Here is a 27,934-nt window from a genome sequence, read left to right as displayed (position 1 = left end):
ACTGACAAGGTGATGTGTATGGGGTTGGGGGAACTCATTCATCAGGGGCATTAGGCAAGACATCACTGAAAGGTGGCTTTTTAAATTCAATCCTGGAGACAGAGGACGCAACTCTGTGAGGAACTCAAGGAACGGCACCCAGGTGGTGGGAACAGCATGCGTAAGGTCCTGAGGTAGGAAGCGCTTGATGCTTTGAAAGGAGGTCAGTGTGGCAATAGCATTTCTCAGGGGCAGTGGGGTGGCAACTTCTACCTTGCAGACCTGCGAGGAGGGAGGGTTGCACGAGAGAAGTTCTCAGAGCATAATGTGTTTGCTCTTAACTGATCTGCAGGCCCCTGTGGCTGCGTTAAGCTCCTATTGGGACCCGGACCGCTGTCTGCTCTTTCCATCTCTCAGCAGCAGCAGGGGTAGTGCCTCAGCTTGGGCCACAGCCCAGAACAGGGTCAGCTGAGCTGGAGGGGGCTGAATGAGCTGCCTGTGTGCATCTTGGCTACCTATATCTTACCTTTTTGGGGAGGGGGTGGCCTGCTCTCTCCTGGGAAACCTGCCCAGCGTTGGCTAGCCTAGGCGGCTTGGACAGAAATCCCTGACCCCCTGCCTAGGTCTCAGTAGCCAAAGGCCAGACCCTCTTGGGAGCACAGAGCCCTCTGACCAGCCCACACCCCACTCCCTGGCCAGCCCTTAAGTACCAGGCTGGAAATAACCAGTTGGCTCCGCCCCTTTGGGCTGAGGGCTTGCCTACCACAGGGGCTGAGGTAGCTGGGCAGAGCAGGGATGGGGGCTGTCCCAAGAGAGGCCTCTTGGATTCTTTCAGCTAGGAGGCCCCTACTTTCAGGCCTTGGAGGGTAGGATGCGTTGGTTCAAATCCTGGGTTTGCCACTGACTCCCCGGGAGCCCCTCAAAAGCTGCCTTAATTTAAGCTCAGTTTCTTTGTCTGTGCAGTGGAGTTGATCACTCCCTCTAAGGGTTATTGTGAGAATGAAATCACATGACAGCTGTGTGAGCTTTGTAAACTATAAAGTGCAATGCACATGAAAGAGTTTGTGGCTGGGGTGAATGCTTCATGTTGTATCCAAGGTCACGAAAAGACAGTTCGGGCATGCAGTCCCAACCCTACCTCTGGGGAGATCGCAGCTCTTCCGAGAGTCTCAGCTGTAGCATCTGCATCCTTCTCCCTGCCTTAAGGGGTTGTTGTTGGAATCCAGCTAATCCAAACCATATCTGCATTGAGCACCTACTATTTGCATTGCTCATGGCATTCTAGAAATCTTGCGAACGGTAGGGAAACCTTGCAAAATGTAGGTCCCCTTTTCTTCTTCAATTTCAGAGACCCCTTTCCTGAAGACTCAAGATAAGCCAAGGATGTATCCAGGAAACCAGACAAAGGACAGAGGAAGCGCAGGATTCTAGATCTCAGACGTGGCCGCCACGGTCACATTGCCAGTTGAGATCCTGCTTCAGCCTCTTACGGTCCTTATGACTTTAGGCACTTACTTAGCTCCTGTAAGCCTCAGGTTCCCCACCCATAATGCAGGGAGAATATTTATACCACAGAAGACTGCTGCTATGATTAAATATATCAGTTGATTGTGCTTAGCTCAGTCCCTAGACCATTGTGTACTGGGTTAGCCAAAAACTTCATTTGTTTTTTTCTGCAAGATGGCTGTAGTAGTGCTTAGTTGTCTTTAACTTCATTCAAAACAATTTTGTTAGACTGTTTTGTGACAGCCGTCATATCAGCACGCATTGAAAAAACTTGTCAAAATTGGGGATTTTGTGTGTAGCCATTTTAATATTGAAGATGAAAGAAATATACATTTATGGCATATTATGCTTTATTATTTTAAGAATGGTAAATATGCAACTGAAACAAAAAAAGATTTGTGCAATGTGTGGAGAAGGTGCTGTGACTGATCAAATGTGTCAAAGGTGGTTTGCAAAGTCTCCTGGTACTATTGACATTTTGGCCAAATAATTCTTTGCTTTGGGGTTGTCTTATGCATTGGAAAATATTTAGAAGCACTCCTAGCCTCTATCCTCTAGAGGTCAATAGCAAGAGATAGCCAATATACTCAAAATATCCAAATCAATAAAGTTATTGGTGACAATGAGAAATGTGTCTTTTATTTAAAAAAAAAAACCTGAACAGACTTTTTGGCCAACCCAATATAATCAATAATGTTTGCTGTTATGAGAAGTAGAAGTAAATAAGTAGTTCATCATTGTAGCAGTAGCAGTGGTAGTATATACTACTAGTATAAAAATACTAGCAGTATGATCACTAGTAGTAGCAGTAACGGTGAGAGTATTAGTAGTCTAAGTTATAGCAGTAACAGTAGTAGAGGCACTACTAGAAGTGCTGGTGGTGGTAGTCGTAGGAAGAAGCACTAGTAGTAATGGAGCGGCAGGGTACTAGTGGTAGTCATGGTAGAAGTGCTAGTAGTAATCAAATGGTAGAAATACTGGTGGTGGTAGTAGTAGAAGTGCTCCTTGTACCAGTAAACAGTGGCAGTGAAACTGGAAAAGTAGGAGTTCGTGCTGCCTGTCACTACCAGAACCAGTAAGTAGAGACAAGGATTGAATCTTTATGGGCGCTTTATTCAGATGTCAGCGATCTGAGAAGAGGATGCGTTATGTACCCTAAAATGCAACTTGACAGTCCATGTCAAGCTGACCTTTTCAGAGGGAGAAGGAAAGGGTAAAAGAGGGTTTGGAGAAAGGTTAATCAGGTAAGAGTTGCAGTCCAGCAGCAATTTTCCTAGTACAGTCATACCTTGATACCCATCGGCTTCAAAACTTGTCAAACCCTGAACTCATCACATTTTTAAAAAGATATATTTTATTGATTATGCTATTACAGTTGTTCCAATGTTTCCTCCTTTGCCTCCCTCTGCCTGGCACCCTATTCTCTACAGCAATCCCCTCCACTTTAGTTCATGACCATGGGTCATGCATATAAGCTCTTTGGCTTCTCTGTTCCCTATAATATTCTTAACATCTCCCTGTCTATTTTGTACCTATGAATTATGCTTCTCAATCCCTGTACCTTTCCCTTCATTCTCCCCCTTCCCCCTCCCAGCTGATAACCCTCCAATTCACAACTATCAACAACTGAATCTATAGAACAAACTAAGCAAACAACCAGAACTATACTGGTCACATATTGATGAGAAAAATGTTTTAGCACTCTGGCGCTTGCCTGGGACTCAGCGCACTTGCTAGAATTTGTATGAGTCACCATGACGCCCAGCAAGAGAAAATGTTTCATCACGTGTCACTTGTTCAGCACTCATCAAGAATTCTGGAACAGATTAACAAGGAGGAGTGTGAGGTACCACTGTATGTCTTTATCTGCCGATCGACAATTCTCTGTCTGAATCACAGACATTCCCTCTGTGAAACACAATGGCTCAGATACCATCTCGAAGGCTTGCAGGGCCCCTGGGGCACAAAAGTTGAATTGCCTGTGGACTTCCTGGGATCAGTAGGTCATGCATTCCAGTTCCTGGAATACCAGCTTTCCACATGCATTGATTACTTAAGCCTATCAACTATAACTGAAGCTACAATCTTTAACTCTTGAGTTCCCCTATCAGCAGCTATGGTAGTAGCAGCAAACATGTCAGTATGACTGTAGTAATAGCAGTGCCAAAGGGGGCACATGTTCCAGGGGAGAGGTAAGGCTAAGAGAATCCAGCCCCTTTTGGTCCTGGGAAGAGGACACAGGGTCCAGCTGATGGAAATTGGAAAGGAGAAGGGTCCTGAGAGATGGGCTGGAAATGAAGCAGAGCCCTAGAAATGGGGCTAATCAAGTCCTTGTCAGCTTGATAAGAGCAATGACTATCTCAGAGACAGAGTCCTGGGATTGTGGGGGCTGTGTCTCCCCCTCAATCTCTCCCAGGGAGACAGGGACAGTGTTTTTTCCCAGAAATCCCAGAATCCTGGAGTAGGCAGAGTCTTAGGGACCTCTGGCCCCTGTCCTCCTCATTCACATTCAGGAACATTGAGGCTCTGGTGTGGGTGGAGTGGGGGCGGTCTCATTGGGCAACACAGCTGGGAGACATGCTTCCCATTACCTCCTGGGGACTGGCTCTTAGGGTGTGGGCTGCTGTGGAAGCCCCCAGCCCTGCATGCCAGGTCCTTAGCTGCCTGAAGGGTGAGTCAGCAGTGGGGTCTGGCACCCACCCAGGCCTCAGAAACTCAGCATCCTCGTTGCTGATAAGGTGGGTGGATTTTCCTAAGAAGAGCCAGGAAATCATAGGAGGGGCCTCTGGAGAATCCCCAGACCCTGCTCCTCCAGAAGAGTCAGTGAAGACAAGTTCCCAGCCAGGACCATTCCCCGGGCCTCTATGGAAGCTTCTGGCTTTGGACAGTTTGGAGTATGATCCCACCAGTCTCCCTGGCTTCCCATCCTGCTAAGCAAGTTTGCTCTTCAACTTGTCCCACTTCTGGACCTTTGCTTATGCTGTTCCCTTTGCCCGAAAGGCTCTTCTTTGCCCTCATTCCTGCCTCAATTTTTTCCCGTCTTTTAAAGCCTTAGTGCCACCTCCTCCAGGAAGCCTTCCAAGATTTCCCCAGCCCTTGGTCTCTGGCCAGAATTCCCTTTCCTTGCCTGTGCTCTCATGGCATTTGGGTTCAGCTGCTACAAGTAGTGCATTTTAACAGACATGCCCTTATCCACTTTGGAGAGTTGTCTGAGGCAGACAGATGTTCATGTCCCCACACGCCAAACCAGCCAAGTGAATTAAGGTCATGGGACTGGTAGGTGTGGGGGAGTGTAGGTCCCCAGAGGAGGGCTCTCAGCCCAACCAGGAGGGCTTCCTGGGAGAGGATGTAGCCACTCTGTGCTCACAACCAAACAACACAGTGGACTGTTAGTGTCCAGTTTATGACCCAGCACATAGTGGGTGCTTTGGGTGTGCTTAATCAACATTCCAATTGAATGCGCAGCTGCATCTCCCCATTGGACTGCTTATTGTCACCAGTGTGGAGAAAAACTAGAATGAAGGAAAAATCTGGAAAACTCTTAGTGGACCCCATGGTCTCCACAGGCAGGGTCTCCGTGCAGTTCTGCCCTCCTCAGCCTGTGATTTCTCAGTGGATCCTAGGCTAGCAGCATGGGGGAGCACAGTGAGACAGCCCCCCAGAAGGGTGGATGTCCTGGCAGAAGCAGACAGAGGTCTCAAAATGCCCATCAAGATCTAAGCAACCACTGTCAGAACAGAGCCCAAGTCACACACCGGATCAGATGACTTTGGTCATCAGGAAAACTTGAAAGCCGAAGTTGTTGACACTTGTTGTGCAGTAGATCCATCTGGGGAGCTTTAAAACTCTGCCCTGGCTCCACCCCCAAACCAATTAATCAGCATCTCTGGAGGCAGGGTCTGGAATCTCCCGGTGATCCCGATGCCAGGGGTGGAGCACCGCCACCGCCTTAAAGTTTCGCTCAATGCGCCCCAGGGGAGAGGGCAAGCAGTGTGAAAGCCGATAGGGGAGCACGTTTCAACAGAGATGGTTAAATTAAGGCGAGTGTGCACTTCAAAGGCCGACTTCAGTTATCCAAGTTCAGCTTTGCAGAACAGCTCACAGAAAAGGGCTGCAGAGCGTAGAGGGCACAACCCAAGTTTTGGCAGCGGTCAGATTCCCGCATCGCTTAGTGGGTGTGTGACCTTAGACAAGTTACTGAACATCTCTGAGCCTCAGTTTTCTCATCTGCAAAATGGGACGATCATAGTGTCAGTCTCAGAAGGTTGCTTTCAAAACTAATTAAAATGAAGTAGAAGAAGTACCCAAGTGTTCAATGAACATTAACTCCCATCCCTCTGACTCAGAAGGTTGTAGACACATGAGGCATCCTTGTGCAAGAGAGGACCCTCAAGGCCCCTGTAACATTCTTACACGTCAACATGATTGTTTTTAGAGGAAACCATCCAGCTCATAGGTAAGTCATTCCCGGGGGAACAGTGGGTAGACTGACTCAGGGGAAAGCTGCTTACGTTTCCAGGGAGAAGAGCTGAGATCCCGGCAACAACAGGGAGTTTCCACAGCCCCGAGTCCTTTCACAACCACCCATGATGCTCATCTTCACCAAACGATCAACTTGGCTTCCTCTTGCAGGGACCTCCATCAGACAGACAGCGGGTGACCCTCTGTGCAGGGCCCTGAGCTGGGCCTTGGGAGTTGATCTCTCCCTTCACAAAGCTCCTTGTCAAGCGAGAAGCCTGTCGTGACTGCCAGTACCTGCCAGATGCCGCAGGGAAGCCTTGTGAGGCCACAGAGGAGAGGAGCCAGGCATTTAGGGGAAGGAGTGACCCAGGAGCATGGGTTACTGTGACTCTCTCCATTTTTTCCTAAAATCACGGCTCTTCACCACCAATGTAAGTGCTGCTCCAGCTTGTACTGCCCCTCCTTTCAGTTTTCCCACCTGTGAAATGGGGGTAGGGGACCGAATAGAAGTCAAGTCCGTGATTCCCTATGGTCCCTGCTTTGTAGGATTTTGTGAAATGAGTCCTATGGCCTACATTCACGTTTAATTAAAGATTACAACAAGCTTTCTTTGGAAAATTTCACAACTGGACTTGGATCCATCTGTCTTCTCCTCCACCCCAGGGGCACAAGTGGGACGATGCAAGATGCGAGCCATGTCATCAGCTGAGAACGTCCTTCCTCCCTGGTCTTTTTAGTCACCTCTGTCCCACCTGAGTTCAGTGCAAGGCTGTCCGGCAGGGTGAGCCCCAGACTCCTCTGCAAGCCTGGCTGGGGCTTGGGAGAGTGTCACCCAGCTTCTGGGCACTTTGGAGAGCAGCTCTGTGGCAGGGGCTGATGTTCTCCGTGATATATGAGTCCCTGCAGAGATGCTTACATCACGAAGCTAAGTGTTTGTGGTTAGCCTTGAGAGGAAGGAGGGAGGGGAGATGGCAGCTGGGAAGAGATCACCAGCCTCTCTTCTTCCTTCCCAGGTCCTTCTCTTCTCCGACCAACACTTGCTGAGCTCCTACTGTGTGCAGGAGCTCTGAGACTGCAGGGATGAAGCCAGCACAGTCCCTGCTCCCAACGGACAGGAAGACCCATCTGAACAGCACTGAATCAGCACTGCAGTGTCATCAGCACTACAACAGAGGGGAGCCCTGGAAGCTGCCGGGACAAACACAACTCCAGCCTGGCCTGGTGGGGAGAGGGTGACAGGCAAGACTTTCTATGAGAAGGCTTGCAGGACAAGCCCACCCGGTAGAAGACAGCACTCCTGGCAGAGGGAACAGCAGGAACAGTGTTTAGAGGAATCGAGCGGAAGCCCAGGAAAGCTTCTGGACTGGAGCACAGGATGCAGGGGTAGGGGGCAGTGGGTTGTGGAGAGGGACAACCACAGGGATCAGCAGACGATACAGTCCGAATGACCTTGGGTCTCAGCGGGGCAGCTCAGTCTTTATTCTGAGGCCCCAGGGAGTCAGGGCAGGATTTTCCAAGGGAGGATGGCTGGGATTGAAGGGAGGAGTGGATGGAAGGGGCTGGGCCAGAAGTAGGCATGTGCATGGGAGGGTCCCCTGATTGCTCCATGTTGCTTTTATTCGCTCCCTCAAAGAGCATTTCTTGAAGGCCTGCTCATCCCTCTCCACAAAATCAAGCTGGTCAGCCCCTGCCCAGTGCCCAAGCTCCGAAAAAAAATGTATGGAAAGAGCGTGGCTGCGTCTGACAAAGCCTCCTTTGTGATGAGCCCTGGGACCACCGTGGCGCGGTGCTCTGCTGCCCTCTAGCGGGGCCTTGGAGATTCACTCCTACAGGGTCCAGGCAGCCTCTAAGTTGTTTTGAGTTTCCCCAACTGCCTTCCTTCCCTGCGTCCCTCCCACAACCGTGAGGGGCCGGCTGTTCTTGATTAAAAGGTGCCGTTTTAGAATCGAGGACAGGCTCCAAACATCCAGCGTTGTACACATTCTGACCCAGGTTGGAAGCCTGGTGCAAAAGTCCCTACAAACTGCTCATCACATTCCAACCCGCACAGGTCCCCTGCCTCTGCACTTTTCTCGAAATCGCTTCGGTGTGGCTCATCCCTGTGAGGTAGGAGGTGGACAGCAAGCTGATGAATGAAACTGATGCACGCTAAGGTGTGAAAGACAAACAGTCCTTAACCCTTTTAAGGGCATTTAAGGAAGCACCCGTTCACTTGCTGGGTCTACAACGGGAAAAGGCAGCCTGCTCCACCCCACCTCCCCACCCCCGGGGCAAACAGCACCGGGGCTTACAGCTCAGAGTCCCTGGTTTAGAGCCCTCGGCTCTGCCGTCCACTACGGCTTTCTCCACGGACAGCCTCCCCCACCCACTCTGTGTTCTTGTCTTCTCATCTGAAAAACGGGAGTGGTAATTCTTGTCCTAGGGTTAGGAAATATATGACAGATTGTGGAACTTCAGAGTGGAAAGGAATTTTGAAGATCATCTAGGGATTTTTATTTTGCTTTTAAAAGAAAGGTTTTATTTACTTATTTTTAGAGAAAGGGGAAGGGAGGGAGAGAGAGAGGGAGAGAAACATTCATGTGTGAGAGAATCATCCATCAAGAGCAACCGGGACCTGGCCCACAACCCAGGCACGTGCCCTGACTGGGAATCAAACCGGCGACCTTTTGGTTTTCAGGACAATGCCTAACCCACTGAGCCACACTGGTTAGGACTCTATTTTGGCTTTTAGAAAAATCTTTACAATTTATGAATCACTTTCAAATACAGGCTCTTAGACTTATGATAGGGATGTAGCCCAATAAATTCATAGTAAGTTGAAAATATGTTGAAAGTCTAAAATTAATTTAATACTACACTGTAGAGTGTCAGCTGTTCACCCTCTGGACCCTGCACTGGCTGGGAGCTCCGCTCCCCGCTGCTGCCCGGTATCACGGGAAAGTACCCTACCGCATGTCACTGTTCTGGGGAAAGATCAAAATACAAAATTCAAACTATGGTTTCTACTGGATGCTGAGTGCTTTTTCACCATCATAAAGTCAAAAAATCCTAAGTTGAACCATTGTATGTCAGGGACCGTCTTTCTGTACATTCTTACTGAAACCTCAGAGCAACTACGGAAAATCATTCATCTCTTTGTACAGGAAGGAAACGGGTTAGGAAAAGGGAAAGGACTTGCCCAAAGCTCTTTGCTCTGCGTTACTCTCCCTGTTAGATCCTTCCTGTTAGGAGGCCCTATAGCCCTCACCTGCCACCCTCACCCCCTGCCCCCGCAGGCCTCTGAACTCCCCCCAGAGCTCCTGCACACTGCACTGTATTTACCTGGCTCCCTAGCAAGACTCCAGGATTCCTCCACCCGGTGCCCAGCACACTCCCAGAGATCTGTGCTGCTTTCATAAGCCAGGCCAGGAGAGGGTTAAGCACCAGTCCTGGCCTAGGCTCGGCCTTGGCATTGGAGAAGCAGGTGGCCCAATGTTTAACCAGATGCTTTGGGGGCCTTCTGTCAACTCGGTCAAGAACTCAGTCCAGCCCTGTCTTCCTAGAGCTGAGGCCTGGCCCCTCCCACCCCTCTGGCCTGGGATTCCAAGAAGCTGGAGCTGCTAGGGAGGGGAGAGGGGAGAGGAAGATCAGGAAACTGGAGGATGTGAGGAGAGCAGGGAGAGCCTGGCCCATGCCCTGCCGAGGTCTGCTGTTTGCCCTTCTCATCCTTGCCTCAGTATCCCCATCTGCACACAGAGGAGGCTGGTCTGGGTGGTCCCTCCTGATGGGATTGGGTAACAGCAAGGGATCTTCAAACTCCAGAACCCCCTAGCTAGGGGTCCCCAGCTTGGGAAAGACTTTCTCCACCAGAGGCGAGGGTGGGTAAATCTTTAACTAGCAGGCCCTGGGTAGGCCGGAGCCTTTCCGGATGGATGAATGCCTGGGGGGAGGGGAGGATGTAAGGTGTGCAGAGTCGGTCCCAGCGGTGTGGGAAAGGGGAGGGCAGTGGGGAGGAAGAGAACAAGACTCAGACAGAGCTAACTCCGAGAGCAAAGCAGGATATGGAGGAGCGCGGATCCCCCGATGGGTAAGCAGAGTTTCTGGGAGGTTCGAGGAGCCGCTGGGCGGAGGGACGGTTTAACTAACTCGCTGTGCCGCCACAGGGACCCCGCGCGGAGCCTGGAGCAGGGGCCAGAGGGGCCAGATACACCCATCCAGGTGGTGCTCAGGTGGGTATAAGTTGGCTGGGATGTGCCCGAGAGAGAAAGGGGCCGATGGAGACGTCGGGATGGACCATCCACCCTCCCGTCGGACTCCAGGGTGCGTCCCATGAGCGCTGCCGAGCTGCGCCGAGGGGAACAGAGCGTGCTGCACTGCACGGGGGCCAAGACTCTGCAGGTGAGGACCCCTCCCACCCCACTCCAACTCCCTAGCCCCACCCTAGCACCTCAAAAACCTGCCCAGGAGCGCCTCATCCCGACCCCCAGGCAACCTTGTCCAGGCCACGCCCTCCCTAGGCCCCGACCCCTACTCCACCGCCCCTCCCTCAGGTGAGCCCTCCGGGCGGGGGCCCGGAGGTGGCGTTCCGCTTCGGGGCGGTGCTGGACGGGGCGCGCACGCAGGAGGATGTGTTCCGGGCGTGTGGCGTGAGGCGACTCGGGGAGCTGGCGCTGCGCGGGTGAGTGAGGCCCTGGGGGCCCTCCGCAACCCTGCACCGCCCTGACCGCCGGCCGCACCCCGGCCGCACCCCAGCCGCCGCTGGGATCCAGCCACACACCCGCTGCCCACAGCTTCTCCTGCACCGTCTTCACCTTCGGCCAGACCGGCTCCGGGAAGACCTACACCCTGACTGGGCCTCCGCCCCAGGTGGGCTGAGCACGAGAAGAGCCCCCCAAGGTCGTGGGTCAGTGGGGAGTTACCGATGGTGCAGGCTCACAGAGGGAAGGGCTATGGACAGTGTAGCTCAGCCCCAAGTATTTGCAGACAGGGAAACTGAGGCCCAGGGAGGTGAAGAGACTTGCCAATATGCAGTTCAAATGCTGTCCCTTTTACTGACTAGCTCTCCGAGTCGTCGTCTGTAACATGGAAGTGACTGTGAGAATTCAGTGAGATGTTATATGGGAACTTGGCATTGTTTCTGGGGCATAGTAACTGGGGGTGCTAGGAAGGGTAGTTATTGCTGTGGTAATGTTTCTGCCCCCAGGAAGAGGGGGTGCCCATACCCCCCAGCCTGGCTGGCATCATGCAGAGGACCTTCGCCTGGCTGTTAGACCACGTGCAGCACCTGGGTGCGCCTGTCACCCTGCGGGCCTCCTACCTGGAGATCTACAATGAGCAGGTGGGATCTGCAGTGAGCAGGTGGGGGACTGACACGAACAGAAATCGTGCAACTGAACGGAAGCCTTGCTTCCCAAGGAGCTTGGGCCAAGGGGCAGAATAGGTGGGGCGGGGGGGACTGCTGTCGGTAAGGTCTGGGGGTGGGTCCCCTTTCCTGACCCTCCACCCTCATCTCCCAGGTCCGGGACTTGCTGAGCCCGGGGTCTCCCCGGCCCCTCCCCGTTCGCTGGAACAAGACCCGGGGCTTCTATGTGGAGCAGCTGCGGGTGGTGGAGTTTGGGAGTCTGGGGACCCTGATGGAACTTCTGCAGATGGGTGCGTGCCACTTCAGGGGAGCTTTGGGGTCCCAGGAAGCCCATCCCTCTGTGTTTCACTGAATGCACGCGGGGCCCCTGGCTGGGGCTGGGGGTGGTCAGAGGTGACCCTCGTGCGAGGCGAGGGCCAGCAAAACAACAACTCAGACACTGTGCACCGACGCCCCCCTGACCTGCCACTGCTGCCTCCCACACTCTTTCTGGGCCCGCCTCTCTTTCCAGCCCAGCACGTCTGCCTCAGGCAGGCCTTTTAAAAAAAGCTTTTTTTTTTTGCTCCATAGAGAGGCCTCGCCACCTCAAGGCCCCCTGCTTCCCATCTGCGCTCTTCCACGTGGCAAAGCACATACCCCCCAGACTCTTCCAATGTCCTTAAGGCCAAGGTCATAACTCCTAGTCTAGCCTCTCGGCCCCTCTGTTCCAGTCCTACCCGTCCATCCAGTGCTTACTGAGCACCCACCCTGGGACAGGCACTGGGGATACTGAGAGTCTGGGCTCCTGCCCAGCCCAGCGTCCTGCCCGCTGACCTCTCTGCTCCCTCTCTCTTTCTCCACACAGCAATACGAGGGGTATCGATCAAACGTGAATCAGACATTCTTCCACTCAGTTCTCTCTGTCCCCTTCTCGCCTGTTCGTGCCAGAGCCGGACCCCACATCCCCTCATCCTCCTTTCCTGCCACTGGGCCTTTGCACAGGCTGGGCCCTCCCTCGCCAGGACACCTCTGCTCCTTGTCCGTCATTGGTGACCACCTGCTCTTCCTACCAGGTCCAGCTCCTGATGCTCTTCCCCTCCAGGTCTTAGCCGTCGAAGGAGCTCAGCTCACACCCTGAACCAGGCCTCCAGCCGAAGCCATGCCCTGCTGACGCTCTATGTCGGCCGCCAGACTGTGAGTGCCCCAGCCTGGGGAGGGAGCCGGCCCGGGGCCACGCAGCAAGGGTCCGCCTCCGGTGTGTAAACAACCTGGGCGTGCACAGGAGGTCACTGTAGAAACCATGTCCCTATCAAGCCCTGACCCCCCCAGTCCCAGCAGGTGCCTCCTGTGGATCCCGGGGAACCCCCCACCGGTGGGAAGCTGTGCTTTGTAGACCTGGCCGGCAGTGAGAAGGTGGCGGCCACAGGATCCCGTGGGGAGCTGATGCTGGAGGCCAACAGCATCAACCGCAGCCTGCTGGCCCTGGGTGAGCCCCGGGGCCCGGCTCTGAGTCCCTCCTCTTGCCTGGCCTGCAGCTGTCCACGAAGGGGAAGGGCAGTAAGAGCAGTGGTGGAACCACAGGGGATATAGTGTGTAAAGAGCTGAGAGCCAGGAGCCACAGGCCTCCTTCTGGCCTCAGCTTGCTGTTGACCTGTGCCTCCACTCTCAGAACCCTGTTGATGAATCTAGACACCTCATAAACTTTATTCTGTGAGAATGCAGCTACATTCTAACCTGGGAAGTAGACTCAGTCAGGTGCAGAGTATGGGCCACCAGACACTCAGCCTGCACCTTGTGCATTGGGCAGGCTGAGGGGCGGGGACCTGCCCTGTCTTCCCTCCTCCTCCCCAGAGGGCATGCGTGGGAAGATGCTCTGGGAGCTCCTCTCCATTCAGTCCATCTGTCAGACACTTTCTGAGCCCCTGCCCAGTGCCAGGTCCCTTTTTGGGCACTGGAGGTGTGGGCAGAGGTTCCTGCTCTACATGGACCAGCTGCATGGCCTTCGGGTGTAACCTGGCTGGGCCTCACTCTCCCCACCTAGGTCACTGCATCTCCCTGCTGCTGGACCCACGGCGGAAGCAAAGCCACATTCCGTTTCGAGACAGCAAGCTCACCAAGCTGCTGGCAGACTCGCTGGGGGGGCACGGGGTCACCCTCATGGTACGGGGCGGGGGGGCCAGCAGGGAAGAGCGGGGCCTGAGGGACGGGCTCCCAGAGAGGAACACTCAGGGGCCTCCTCCCAGGTGGCCTGCGTGTCCCCCTCAGCCCAGTGCCTTCCTGAGACTCTCAGCACCCTGCGATATGCCAGCCGAGCTCAGCGGGTCACCACGCAGCCGCAGGCCCCCAAGGTGAATGGAGGGAGACACGGGCAGGGGGACGGCGGGGACGATGGCTGGGGACAGGCAGTAGTTGGAGCCTGAGTTGGTGTAATGGCTGGGACTGAGTCAGAGTTAGGAGTAGAGTTGAAGTCCTGATGATGGGGTGGGGTCAGGGTCATGGTCAGGGTTATGGCAGGTCTAAGGTTGAAGTCTGATTTGGGATATGATTCAGGGTCTAGTCTGGATCCCAGTGGGTATTGCGATTAAGTTTGAGACAAGTAGGGGTCTGATGTGGAGTTTTGTTTGGGGTCAGGACCTGAACCAAGGTTCAAACAGAACGGAGTTTTGGGTTGGACTTGGAGCAGGGTCCAGCTCACAGAGGGCCCTGCGGTCGTGCAGCCGAGGCCATAGGTACTTTGATGCCATTAGGACAAGGTGCCCCCTCCAGGTGGATGTAGCCTTGTGCCAGGGTGCAAGACTGGTGGGTGAAGCAAGGGCCGGTTGTGGGGTCCCCTCTCTCCCCACTCCCGGAGGTCCTCGTGCAGTGCGTGACTTGCACAGCCACAAACGGCAGTGCTGGGCTCTTTCCCTGCAGTCCCCTATGGCAAAGCAGCCCCAGCGTTTGGAGACTGAGATAGCACAGCTCCGGGAGGAGAACCATCTCCTTCGGTCCCAACTGGGCCGGATGGACCCCAAGGGTATGAGCTCCCTGGGGGTGAGGTGGGATGTGGAGAGGGCCTGCGCCCCTCGGGATCCGGCCGTCGCCCCTTTCCCTGCAGTCTCTGGACTCAGTGGTACCCGAGTGGCTTGGGCCCAGCGGAACCTCTACGGGATGCTCCAGGAGTTCATGCTGGAGAATGAGAGGCTCAGGTAGGGCCTGGCCAGGGGACTCAGTGCCCGCCTCTCACTGCCGGGCCGCTTCTGCCAAACTGCCTCCCTCCCCGGTCCCTCACTCCCTCTGGCTCCACCCGCCTGCTGGGGTTTGCACTGCACTGCAATGGGGGGGGGCTGGGTGACACCCCCACCAGCCCTGCTTCCTGTCCCCGTCCCGGGGCCTATTCTTCCCAGGAAAGAAAAGAGCCAGCTGCAGAGTAGCCGGGACCTGGCCCGGGATGAGCAGCACATCCTGGCCCAGCAGGTCCACGAGCTGGAGCGGTGAGCATGGCCACCAGCCCTGAGTCAGGCCTTGGGGTGGAGGGCAGGTGGGAAAGGGGTGGAATGGTTAGGAGTCTGACCTCTGGGTCCAGACCACCCGGGTTCTAATTCCAGCTCTGCCACCTACTAGCTGTGCGACCTTGGGCGAGTCCTGTAACCTCTCACTGCCTGGTTTTCCTCCTCTGTCAAGTGGGGATGATACCACGCCCACTTTACAGGCTTGTTTGAAAGACCAGATCAAATGGGTTCATGGGTAAAGCGCTGCGAATGGTGCCTGGCACACAGTCAGTGCCCCGGGAGTGTTCGCTGAAGCAGGGCATGAGGGGGCCGGCCTGGCGGGTTGGGTCGGGCTGAAGCTGCAGGCACAGACCCCGCTGTCCCTTCCAGGCGCCTCCTCTCTGCCTGCTGCCTTCACCGGCCCGGCCTCGGCCCTGCCCCGCTGTGTCCCTGTGCGACGGGGCCAGCTCCCTCCTGCCATGTGAGTCTCCACCCAGCCTGAGCAGGGAGGGGCAGGCGCCACCGGGAGCCTCTGACGTGCCCTCTTGCAGGCCCTGCCACCCCTGTGCGCCTGCCCCTGCTGCCGCCTCTGCCCTCTGTGCCGAGTGCCGCCGGCCCACTGGGCCTGCCCACGGAGGGAGCTCCACCTGCCCCAGGTAGGAAAGGCCCAGGTAGGGCTGAGGGACGTCCAGGAGAGCTGGAGACCTTGATCTGGGGGGTCAGATCAGGAGGCTCCGGAGCTCCAGGGCCTCCAGGGTCCCAGGCTGGGTCACGGGGGCCAGTGGCTGGCTTTGGGCTCCTTCTGCTGAGGGTGAGAATCGCTGTTTACCTCCTGCTCCCTGCCATCCTGCCTTCTTTTAGGAATTCTCTCCACCATGTGCTTGTTCATTCATTCACTTACACATTCCTCACGTGTGCATTTGCTTATTCCTGTGTTCACTCACTCGCTCCCTGACTCTCCCCCAAGCTCTTTGACACAGACTAGGCAAGGCCCCTACCCTCAGGGAGTTCTAGTCTCCAGAGAGTACACAACCAGGCCCCCCAACCCGCTGCCCATAGAAAAAGTGCCCAAGACCTCGCCCCTTTATGCCCATCTGACATACTTGGTGCCCCGTCAGGCAGGTGCAGCAGGGATGGTGGTATTGTGCTCAGCACCTGGGAAGTGGGGCCCAGAGGGACAGGGCTGAGGTCACCCAGTGTCGGCTCTGGTCTTTCCTGCAGGTGTTTGGCGCTAAGGCCCCAGATGGCATGACCCTGCCTGCCCGGCCCCCGCCCTGGGCACCCCCATGCAGCAGCCCTGGCTCTGCCAAGTGCCCGAGAGAGAGGTGGGCCCGGTCCCGGGGGACTGACTGGGGTGGGGCAGGAGGAGGCCTGGGCGCGGGCCGGCTCACCTGCACCACCTCGCCCCGTCCCAGGAGCCACAGCGACTGGACTCAGACCCGAGTTCTGGCGGAGATCCTCACCGAGGAGGAGGTGGTACCTTCTGCCCCGCCCCTGCCCATGGGGCCCCCCCGGAACATGTCACCAGTGCTGAGAGGTGAAGAAGGGAAAGAGGGAGGAGCCACTAGTGTGTTCTGGGACCCTAGGTCAGAGCCCGCCCTCTCCAGACCGTAGTCCTTCCATTTCTGGAGCAGGGTACGTGCTGAGTGGTAATTTCTAAGACCTTTCTCATTTCCAAATTTGGAATTCTCTTCCTTGGGTCACCTTCGGACCCAGAGGTATACCAGAGCCCACAGTGTATGTGGGGGGCAGGGGCAAGTGGGCACCCCCGGAGTCTTCCCCAGAGGATGCTGGGACCCGATGAGCCCTGGACAGTGCAGTCCTCAAGTCTCGCCGTGACCCTCAGGTGGGGCCGCAGTTCCAAACCTGGCCCGGAGGCTGGAGGCCCTCAGAGACCAGATCAGCAGCTCCCTGCGACGCGGCCGGAGCCAGCCACCCTCCCACGAGGGCACACGGAGCCCCAGCCGAGTTCTCCCTCCCTGCTGAGGGCAAAACGGAAGCCCAGGAGACCACCGTGCGACCTGGGGCTGGGCTCTTCGCTCTGGGGCTGCGCTCTCCCCATCTATTAAATGGGGGTGGTAGCTGCCGGTCCATTCTTCAGGCTGGCTGGGCAAGGACAGTTCCTGAGGGCCCGGGAGTGAGGGCTGGAGGGCTGGAGGGGAGCAAAGGGAGGGTGCCACCCCAGACTATGAGAAATGAGACTGGATTCAGGAGGAACCGGGCAGCAGGTCATGAAGTGTGCGTCCCAATAAAGAGGCCTCAGTCCCAGGTCTGGTGGGTCCTGTCCTTCGGATAGTCACTTCCCCTGGGGACACACTAGGGGGGAGGGGTTCTTGGGGGGCTGTGAGGAAGAGGAGGCAAAGATTCTTGGCAGAAATGTGTGCCCCTTTCTGATCAGGAATATTCCAGATTTCCAGCTCTTTTGTGTATTACACCCATTTCAATTGAGCAACTATTCTGTGCCACTGGGACACTATGGGGAAATCAAATGATGAGCAGTTCCAGGAGGGAGATGTGAAGGAAATTGGTCTGGCCTCGACCTGAAGCAGGTGATGGACTACGGGGGGTGCTTCTCTGTGCTGGCTGCATGTGGCTTGGTGCTGGAAGGATCATGAGCCCCAAGTTCCGACGGACCTGCTCTGAGACCCTTGGCAAGTCCTGCCCCCTCCCTAGACCACTTTCTGGATCCCGGTCGGTTAGATGGGGGACATGGCTCCCTGTTCCACTGAGCTCCGGTGAGGGTCAGGGAGGTGAGGAATCTCATGATTCCAGGCACAGTGCCTAGTAGGCTGTAGACCATCCCAGGTCTACAATTAAGGGGAAGTCCAGGCGTGCCCTGAGAGGTTAGAGGTGCCAATAGAAGACCCCATTACGACAAGAACCACAAGGCTAACCTAACTGTCCCATGTTATAGTTAGGGAAACCGAGCTCCAGATGGCTGACTCCACCATTGGCTTGTACATTCACTCATTCAAAAACACCACCGGCATCAACTGCGAATCAGGGCGATGGAAAGACTGGAGAGGAACAAGCTGGCTTCGCCCAGGGAGGTGGCACTCTGGTGGGGAGCAGACAGACAGACCCTTACCACCTCACGCATGTGCTCTGAAGGAAAGCCAGGGTACCGGAGGCACGGAGGAGGGTCACTCAGTCAGAAGGCAAAAGAGACCTTGCAGTTCAAAGGTGGCTGCACCAGGAGGTGCCCGGCCTCGTGGGCCACTTCTGGAGCTTGGGCTTGTCCTGAGGGCAAAGGGGGGCCACAGATGGGCCTTGAGGAGTCACCTGCTTAGATTTGCATTGAGGGTCACACCAACCACTGTGGCAGGTGGGCTGACAGGTGAGGGTGAGCTGGAGGCTCACCAGGAAAACGACCAGTGCAGGGAGGTGACGAAATTCCCCCACCAGAAGTGCCTGAGCCAGGCCTCGGGTTGGGATCCACTGGGGCCTGGGCCCCGGGCTCCGGCAAGGCCCCGAGCTGTCCAGCCTCAGTCACAGGCGTGGGGAGCACCGGGGCGGAGCAGGCCGAGGCCAGGGGGCACCTGGGGAGGAGCAGGGAGCCCGGGAATGCCCCTGGGGAGGGAGGTCACTGGGACAGTGCCCGGACTTGCCCACAGGCCTGGCCTGAGGAAATCAAGCCCCGTTGCTCCCACCCCACTGCCCAGTGCAAGGCCAAGCAAGCAAAGACCCAGGGCTTCCCAGCCCACCACACTAGAAAATAGCCCTGGGATGTTCCCGAACGATGCCCTCCTATCCCCAGAGGAGTGAGGGCCCACAGACAAAGCAAGGTGCCTCACGGCTACACTTGAGCATGCTGTGTGACTCGGGGCAGGCCACTTGGCCTCTCTGAGCCTTCCCCAATACAGAGCCTGTGACTGAGACTCTCTCTGCATGGCTGGTCCCTGAAATGAGCTGGCAAGGGTCAGCTCAGGGTAGAGCCCCCAGCGGCCACGAGTGAAAGGCAAGACTTGTGGCCGAGCGTTAGGAGTATTCAACAGTGGTGACTGTGGGTGGCCAGTGTCCACAGAGGCAGAGCCCAGGGAGCAGGGGTGACGGCAGACACCACAGGCAGAGAAAGAGGCCAGATAGAGGGAGCTGTGGTTAAGTCCACAGCCTGAGCTACACAAGTTCAAATCCCAGCATTATCACTTGTCCATAGTGTTACAGGGTACAGCCAAGATGGGGGACCCCAAATGGGCATTTGAAATGGGATCCAGAACCCAAGGTGTCCAGGAGATTTTAAGATGTCTCCACCCCTTCCCCCACAGGTGTAAGTTGGGGGAAGGGGCACGCAGAGCAAGAACATGCAGGGCAGCTTTGCAGCTAATCCATGGCATGGTCATTTAGCATACCTATAGCCTTTGGCTGGTCACTTAGATATGCTAAATAGCTATGGCCATGCTCTAGGCCAGGGAGATGGAAAGGGACCTCCCCCACAAGATGTGACTGGGGGCAGGTCCCCCAAGTTACAGCACCTGCGTGAGAGTTTGGAGAAGATTGGCTCCATGACATGGGGTCACACCTGCCCAGACCCGTGATGGCTACCAGAAAAGCTGGAAAAGACAGCAGATTGAGGACAAGTGTGCCCGAGTATGGGAGGAGTTGGAAATGGGGCTGCAGAGGAAGATTGGGGCGGGGATTTAAACCCACACATGGCAGCCATTGAAGGGAGAAGCACGTGGTTTTGGCTGAGTGGGGACTCCCGTGGCCCTGGGAGAGAGGACCATGTGCCTTTGCCAGAGTGAGGACCCCTGCAGCTTTAGAAGGGGGAACCACCACCTGGTTTTAGCAGAGATCCCGGCGACACAGCTGAGGGTGCCAGGAACCCAGGGAGGTCTCCCAGTCGAGATGGAGTACTAACTGGGAAGAACCAGAGGACTGCCTGAGCCATGGACTTCTATCTCCTTTCCTGAGATACGGTACTCTGGACTGGGCAAGGAGGGAAGGAAGGACTGTGTCTGTCTTTGGGTGTTTTAAGAGATTTTAGGATTTTTTGCTGAAGACATTAGGTCCCTACTTTAAGTTTGTATAGCATTAAATAAACATTTCCTTTCCTTTTCACGAATCTCTGGCATTGAGAGACATCTTTCCTCTGGCGGCGGACATAACGGACCTGGGGGCTTCTTTCAGTAATAGTATATCGTCCCAGGCACCCCCCATTTGTTCTATAACAATGGGTGATCCTGGGCAGGTGACTTAACTGCTCCGAGCCTGAGAGGCCTCATCTGCAGAACGGACACAATAACCGCCCCTCATGGGGTTAAACCCGCTGACGTGTGGGAAGACAACAGCTCGAGGCTTTGCCCGTTGCAAACAAGTTGGCCAAAAGCAACCTGTAGTTAACATGACAATTCCATGGAATTGATGATCTGAGTTTAAAAAAAAAATCAACAAATATTTATTGAGAACCCACTTTGAGCCAGCATTGATATAGCATAAAAACACAGCATAAAAATTCTTTCCCTCATGGAAGACAGACAAAAAGCAAGAAAATGGACAAAATACACGGGAAGAGAAATGCCATGGAGCAAAACAGAGTGGGGAGGTCCACCTGCCAGAGCAGGTGCAGCTCCGGGTCAGGGGGACAGGGAAGGTCTCACGCAGGTGAACCTGTGCAGAGACCCGAACGAGGGGAGGAGGGGGAGCCTGATTCACTCCATAAAGTGGCTTTTCTGCTCTCAGGAACTTTCAGCTCTAGGTGAGGGCAAGTCAGCTTGGGTGGCTCCGCAGGTGGGAGCCTAGTCTCCTCCCCCGCCAGAGCCCTTATCTCGCTCGCTGCCTCCCGGCCCCGCTTGCTGGGAGGTCTGCAGCCTCCGGCAGCGGTGGCCCCTGGCACTGAGCGTGAGACTCTCCTTAGCCGCCTTGGGAGGATGGTCAGGGACCACCCAGGGGGGCCTGGGCTGTTGCCGGTCCGTGTTTGGATGATCCCTTCTCCTGCTGGAGGCAGCCACGATTTTTCAGTCCCCTAGTTCCAGCTCAGCAAGCCCCCACTTACTTCCCCAGACACGGACACGGGACTCAAGGGGCTAAGTCTGCGCCACCGCCGTCTCATAAGCCCTGTATCCACCTCCCCGCCTGCATCCTCGCTCTAGAGCCACTGCTTGTCCAGAATCCCCGGACCCCAGGGGAATCCCACAGGACCCAGCAACACATCAGGACCCTTCCCCTCCAGGGGGCCCTACTGAGAACTTGTGAATTGCAGAGGACGCTTCTGGAACCCTGAAGGCTGGGGGCCTGTCCCAGAAGGCTGGCATGTGGGGGCATTTTTTTGGCCCCATGAAATAAGGTAGTACTCCAGAACAGTCCAGCTTAGACTGTGGTCTCTGGTACCTCAGAACGTTACAATTGGGGCAGCTCTCAGAAATCCCGAAATATTATAGGGATGTCCCAGAATCCCAAACCCCTAAAAGATCTCTCTGAAATTTTGAAATGTACAGAAGTCGGAAGGGGTTCCCTGGGATCTTTGGCTGGGGGTGGGGATGTTCACCGGAGCTCAGAGGGTCATCCGTAAGTTTCTAGAATGCTGGCCAATCTGGAGAGCGAGTGAGCGAGATATCTAGACCCCCATTTGGGCCTTCCAGATCCTCAGGGGTCCCGACTCCTAGCCCGCACCTGATGGGTGGTCAGGCAGCACAAGCCTCAGGAAGAGCGCTTCTGTGGAGACTTACTTGGGTTAAAGGCTCCGAGGTCTCATCCGGGCAGCCGACGCCCAGCGGACTCCCAAGAGGGAAAGTCAATGTGAGAGCATGTGCAGACCCCACTGCCAGGAACATCCCGCTCCCGTCTCTCTGTCTGCTTTGGCCACAGCAGCCTCCTCGCACAGCCCGGCTGTGCCCAGCTTTCTCTCACCCGGGGTCTGTCTTCCCTTTGTGTAAGGATGCATTTGCCCCCAATTCATATTTCCTTCGAGTTATACACAACAGGTTCATTTGGCTGCTTTGAAGGATATTTTGTGTTCTCTTAGAGGACTTGTTGTATTTCCATCTTCTTACTGAGCTTCCAAAAACTCATCTCCCTTTATTTTAAGCAAACAAACAGGTGCGGCCAGGTTGGGCAGGTAGGGGCGGTCTTGCCATGAAACAAGGAGCAGAAACTACTGGAACCTGGAAGCCGGCTGGTGCTGGGGTTGGAGGCCAGCACTGGGGTCAGGAGACCTGGGTCCTAAGCGTGCTGCAACGGACCTGCTATGTGAGCCAGACAGGCCCCTGGCCATCACTGACTTCTGCAGGGGCTGGCCGTGGAGGAAGCTGCCCAGAGGTGTCCTTCTCAGGACCCTTCCCTCAGCTCTTAGCTCTGCTCACGCCCTCTCTCACCCATCACACATTTACTAAGTCCCTACCTGAAGGCCAGGCCTGCTTGACTAGGGGGACAGTGGCCTAACCTGGTCCCAAGGAGCTTCTAGACAGCCAGGGGGAAGGACAATAAAAGTGACAATTGCTAGCAATGGAATAAATAACAATTAGCCAGTTTCTGTGGTGCCTGAGCATTGTTCCCAGTACTTGCTGGTGTATTAACGCATTCATTTCTCATGACAACCCTGTGAAGTAGGTACTATTGTAATCCTCATGTTGCAGCCGGGGAACCAAGGCAAGAAGAGGCTCAGGAATTTTCCAAGGTCAAACAGCTAGAAGGCGGCAGAGTGGGATTTGCACTGGAGTGGTCTAGCTCCTGCATACGTGTGCTTAACCACAATGTCAAGTGCCACCCAGTAGGACCGAAGGGGAAGGGCAAACAGCGGAGCAACTTCTATCCAACCCAGGAACCTCTGAGCACGTGGGCAGCCTCCCTGGGTAAGTCGGTCTGCACGAAAGCCCAGCACAACCCGGCAAGGCCAGACCCTGCAGGCGTCTTTGATGAGGCCAAGAAAGAGACCTCCCCAGGCCTTTTCTGTCCATAAAAAAATCTTCATCAACCCCAACGATCAAGGAATTTTTTACAAACTGCCCAGTGAAGCAGGATTCTGGGAAGCCTGAGCTGGAAATCAGAGAATTCAAAATGAGCCCCTAAAGTTAGCCCTTGTGTGGCGGATGGGGCCCTGGCTGGATATCTGGGGGGAATCCAGGCTACAGAATTGTGGGCACATCCACTCCCTCCCTCAGCCTCCGCCCGCCAACAATGGCCGTGGGAGCCTGGATAAGGAAGTTAAGGTCTCTGAACATAGTCTCCTCCCCCGCAAAACTGGGATGTTTGGTTTACTCCATGAGAAGTTAATATGCGTTTGTAGGGGATGATGTGGGGATTGAAAGAGTGGATCCATGTAAACTGTTTGGGACAGAGCCTGGCACGCAGTCAGTGCCATGTACATGCTAGCTGCCGTTACTGCTTTTTATGACACATGGATGCGCTCAGCACACATGCCCTGCCGTTCCCGTACTAACGGGAGCGGAGTTGCATTCATGTCTGGACTCCAGTTCTACGGACTCATAAACTTGTCAACGTCCGGCTCTGCTGGCCTCTTCCTTCAAGGACTCTCTGGGGACAGATGTCGACTTGGTCAGCCAGGGGTCAGGCTGGCCCCTGGAGGTCCTGCTTTAGTGGACAGGTGAGACCAGCCCCAGAGGAGCAGGAAGTGCGTGTGTCCTCTCCCTGGGTGCAGACAGGCCTTTGGAAGGTTATTCCTCTGGCAGCCCTTTCTCCAGGGGCGCAAGGGGAGCCAGACCCTGGGCCACAGGCTCTGTCCCTGGGACAGCCGGATCCCAAGGACACAGCTCCAATGTCTTGCTTTTTGCCTCTCCAGGCTAAGCCACCCATTCTCACGATCAGGAAGCTAAATTGGCAACACCTAAGGGCGCCTCCCACCCAGGGCACGTCCCCCCGGGCCTAGCACTTACTGCTGTGTGCTTGCTAGGCTCTCTGCACAGAGCAATAACAGGACACGTTTCTCATCATTTAATTCTTCTACACCCCCCTGAGCTCTTTTTAACCCCATTTAACAGAGGAACAGACTCAGATTCAGAAAGGTGGAGTAGCTTAGTTAACATCAAATGGGCGGGAAGGGGTCCCGGCCCTGACTGGAAACCAGGTCTGTCTGGGTGCAAAGTTCAGCTGCTTGACCATCCCCCTGGGGACGAAGCCTTGGGAATCCCCCCAGATACACAGACTAATTCGAAATCAACACAAGGAAAAGCCGCCACAGAACAAGGGCTCTTTGCTTTTTAAATTGCATCATTCGTGGTATCAGTCACTCATTCACTGATCATTATCACGGACTTGGGGAGGATTCAACCTCCCAGTCGCTCTCAGCTGTCTTCTCGTTGGGTGGTCCTTATTGGGGTCTGACCTCGAAGTTCTAAGTAAGTCAATTAGCACGTGTTCACCAAGCACCTACTAAGTGCCCAGCACTGTGTTAGGCCCTGAAGAGGAAAAGAAGGGTCAGATTTCAGGGGGGCAGACAATGAGCATGCTCTTGGCTGGGGAAGGGAGAGCCAGACTCCCGTAAGCCTGGCTCCAGCTGTGAGGAGTCGGTGAAGGGGAACAGCGCCCCCTGCCCCAGGTCTCTGAAAGTACACGGCCCAAGGCCCTGCTATGTATCAGGAACAGGGCCTGGCAGGTCTCTGCACAGTGACTTGGGCGTTAGGGAGACAGATCTGGGTGTGACTCGCTACTCACTGGCTGGGTGCCCTTTGACACTGGATCACCTGGTCTCTCAGCCTCAGTTTCCCCATCTGCAAAAATGACTGCCATCGTAGTAGAATGATAGAACCTTAGTGGGACAATTCAGTGAGAAGACGTGCTTGTGGGGTGCTCAGCATGGGGTCTCGCACATCACACACAGTAGGGCCTCAATCACGTGATTATTCAGATTACAGCCACCTCGTGGTCTACAGCAGTGGTACCCAATTCTGGCTCAGCAGGAGGACCTCCCAGGGAACTCTTTTTATTTATTTTTAGAGAGAGGGGAAAGGAGGGAGAAAGAAGGGGAAAGAAACATCAGTGTGTGGTTGCCTCTCACAAACCTCCAACTGGGGACCTGGCTTGCAACCAAGGAATATGCCCTGATTGGGGATCGAACCGGCGACCTTTTGGTTTGCAGGCCGGCACTCAATCCACTGAGCCACACCAGCTGAGGTCAGGGAACTCTTTTTAAAGGATCCTCCCCTAAGCATCCTGCTCTGTAGCCGGGGTGGGATAGGCAAAGTAGAAGCTGGCTGTTTCACACTCACCATTTTCAGCGGGCTTCTGTGAGAAGTTCTCCGGCCAGAACAGTTCAATGGGCCTTTGCCTTAGCCTCTGGCTCCTGGTCTGTATTGTGTGCCTCCGTGAGCAAACCCGTGGTCTTTCCAGAAGTCCTCTGCTGCCCTCTAATGGACATGGCCTGTGCTTGCCTTTCTGCAGCCTCTGTAGAGCTTGCCTGGTACCACGAGCTGTGCTAAGTGCCTGGGACGATATCGCCCCTCCAGTGTGTACACCTGGGGAGCACTTTCACAAATGCCCCTCCTCTGGCTCTTATTTAAGTCCTGTCAAGTGAGTTACTGTTACCCTCGTTTGGAGATCTAAATGAGGAAGGCAAGGCCAGAAAGGGAAGGACTGCCCCACGGTCACCCAGCAAGTTACAAGAACTGGGACCCGAGTCTCTGAAGGCCCAGCTCTTTGGGACGAGGGTGGGGAACAAGTACCAAAGCCTAGAAATCACCGGGCAGTGAGGGCATCTCCTCTCCCATCGCTGGTCACAGAGTCCTCGGTGCTGCTCACCTCCAGCTTGGCCACGAACAGACAGGCTTTGGCTCCAGGTCCAGGGGAGCTGGGCAGGGTCAGCATTTGGGGCAAAGCCTGCAGCTGGACACCTCCTCGTGGGGGGAAGAGGGTCACTTGCCATCCCCGTCCACCAGGAGCAGAGGAAGGCCCGAACCTTGACCACACCCTTTGGTCTGAGTTCTGCCCAACGTCCTTGATGGCCTTGCTGGTCCAGTCACCAAGTCCCAGTGTCCCAGCTTCTTGGAGAACTCCTAGGGAGTTACTTTCGTGGGCTTCCCACTTCCACTACCTCCTCATTGGTTTCCCCTGATCAGGAATCAGAATGGCCACTCACTCCTGAAAAACATCCAATGCTCCCCATACACTCCAGGCAAGGAGCAAGCCCCTCGGCCTGTGCCATAGTCTTAAGTGCTGGGCCTCAGCCACACCCACAGCCTCATGTGGCCACGCCCCTCTGCCCCTCAACTCCAGACCTGTGGTTTTTGGTTGGTTCAATTTTTGTATTCCAAATACATCTCCCTCCCTCCCCCTCTCTCTCTCTCTCCCCTTCTCTCTCTCTCTCTCTCTCTCTCTCTCTCCCGCTCCCTCCCTCTCTCTCTCTCTCCATCTTCCTCCTCTAAGCCTTCCTAGTTGCTGTGCCTTCTGTCTGGACTACCCTCCCCCGCCCATGCACCCCATGCACTTCTGTCTGGCTAAGTCCCCCTCATCGGGTTAGACTGCCCTCCCCGGCCTCGGATCCCCATCGCTGCAGTCACCATTCTGTCTGATTACCTCCTCCTCCCTCCTCCCTCCCACTCTGACCCGGAGTGAGCTCTGAGAGTCCTGTCCTCATTGACACGCACTCAGTGTGTATGTGGTGACAGAGAGAGTGGATGAATGAATAAGTGATGCGGAGAAGTGGGGTGCTGGAAGTCAGGCCGATCTGGGCCCCAGCTCGGCAACAAGCTGGATGACCTTGAACAAGTCCCATTGCCTCCCTGAGCACAATTTTCATCTGAGAATGAGGCCTCCCTTCCCCACTGCTTGGGGCACCTCTCAGGCTCCGAGGCCTCCTGGACGGGGCGGGCCCTTCCCCTCCCCTCAGATGGTTCCGGAACCTGGCCAGTTCCTGGGGACTCTTGAGTTCCTGGATCCCCTAAGCGGGCAGTGGCCCCAGAGCCTCCCTACCCCCCATCCCTGTGTCCAGGGAGGGAAGAGAGCGCAGCCCCTCCTGACCGCACGGCCAGTGGTGCATCTCTGTGTCCCTCCCGGGGTTAATTTTTAAAAAGCAGCTCAAAGTCCAGTGGGTCTTGGCAGAGTTTGCTCCCTCTGTTTGTGCTGGTTAATGATCTCAGGAGAGCAAACATCCCTGGAGGCAGGAGAAGAAATAAACGTCCTGGTCCGGCCTCCGGCCTCTCCCCTCCCCCAGGAGAGGCTGTGCAACTGAATGAGCGGTCCTGTCCAAAGAGGCCCATGTTGCTCTTCAGCCCGTGGGCCTTGGGCTTCCCATGCGCCCATGGGGTTGACAACCCTAATAATGCTGTGAAGGTCAGAGGGACCCTCGCAGTCCCCTCTAAAATGTTTGCTTCAATATTTTAATTTAATGAATACTGTATAGTTTCCTAAGGCTGCTGTTAACAAGGTACCAGAGATCGGGTGGTTTAAAACAACAGGAATTTATTCTGTTGGTTAGACGTTTGACCCCAAGTTGTCAGTGGGGCCATGTCTCTCCTGAAGGTTCTAGGGAAGAATTCTTCCTTGCCTCTTCCTGGCTTCCGGTGTCTGCCAGTTGTCCTTGGCCTTGACCTGCAGCTGCCTCACTCCAATCTCTGCCTCTGTCTTCACCTGATCATCTTCTTCCCTGTGTGTCTCTGTCTTCGCCTGAATCTGCCTCCTCTTCCCCTTAGGAAGACACCAGTCACTGGACTAGGGCCCACCCTCATCCAGGCTAAGCTCATGTGAACTAATTACATCTGCAAATGAGGTCATGTACGGAGGTTCTGGATGCACGTGAGTTTGGGGGACACTCTGCAACCTGCCACAAGCATATTCAGCTCTTCCTGTGTGCCAGACACTGTCCCCACAATAATGCTATGGAACTAGTACCATCCCCCTTGACAGAGGAGGAAACTGAGGCACCGAGTGGTGAAGTTTGCCCGCCCAGGCCACACAGCCGGTGAGTGGCACAGAAGGTGGTCTGGCTCCTGAGTCCGTGCCCCCAACCATGCCAAACGCTGCCTCCCTCGGCGATGCCACTTACCACAGGTGAGACCCCGGGCAAGTCGTTTGCCCCTTGGAGACTCCAGTTCCCTGAGAGGGGGAAACCCATGCCCGGGTTATGAGGCGGCGGTGGGTGAGTGTGAAGTGCTGGAGCACAGCTGGCACATGACAGGTGCTCTGGGCACGGGCATGGGAGCTGTCATTACAGTCGCCACCATCATTATTCCTGCTGTGATTTGTGGGGGCTGCAGGAAACCCGGGCAAGAGACAGAACACTGCAGACAAGATATTGTAGACTGCTCTGTGG

General features: G+C 55.3%; 1 protein-coding gene across 3 annotated transcripts; it reads left to right on the top strand.

The window, feature by feature from the left end:
- Window positions 1–9,979: 9,979 nt before the first annotated feature.
- Window positions 9,980–16,999, top strand: KIF12 (kinesin family member 12). Of its 3 annotated transcripts, none has more exons than XM_036022112.1 (18): window positions 9,980–10,012; window positions 10,089–10,154; window positions 10,245–10,323; window positions 10,476–10,603; window positions 10,716–10,791; window positions 11,129–11,263; window positions 11,442–11,577; window positions 12,369–12,460; window positions 12,605–12,752; window positions 13,308–13,426; window positions 13,510–13,614; window positions 14,180–14,454; window positions 14,653–14,739; window positions 15,127–15,217; window positions 15,288–15,392; window positions 15,958–16,061; window positions 16,152–16,273; window positions 16,583–16,999. In XM_036022112.1, the coding sequence occupies exons 1-18, from the start codon at window positions 9,987–9,989 to the stop codon at window positions 16,720–16,722; spliced, it is 2,034 nt and encodes a 677-aa protein (XP_035878005.1). In that variant the 5' UTR covers window positions 9,980–9,986; the 3' UTR covers window positions 16,723–16,999. The 3 variants fall into 3 exon arrangements, with proteins under 3 accessions (XP_035878005.1, XP_035878004.1, XP_035878006.1); XM_036022111.1 differs by having other exon boundaries at window positions 12,602–12,752; XM_036022113.1 differs by lacking the exons at window positions 9,980–10,012; window positions 10,089–10,154; window positions 10,245–10,323; window positions 10,476–10,603 and having other exon boundaries at window positions 10,767–10,828; window positions 12,602–12,752.
- The last annotated feature ends 10,935 nt before the right edge of the window (window positions 17,000–27,934 follow it).

This window comes from Phyllostomus discolor, chromosome 3 (genome assembly GCF_004126475.2).
Source record: "Phyllostomus discolor isolate MPI-MPIP mPhyDis1 chromosome 3, mPhyDis1.pri.v3, whole genome shotgun sequence".
Taxonomy (NCBI): domain Eukaryota; kingdom Metazoa; phylum Chordata; class Mammalia; order Chiroptera; family Phyllostomidae; genus Phyllostomus; species Phyllostomus discolor.
Note: the sequence above shows the minus strand (reverse complement) of the source record. Positions and strands in the feature narration are given on the sequence as shown.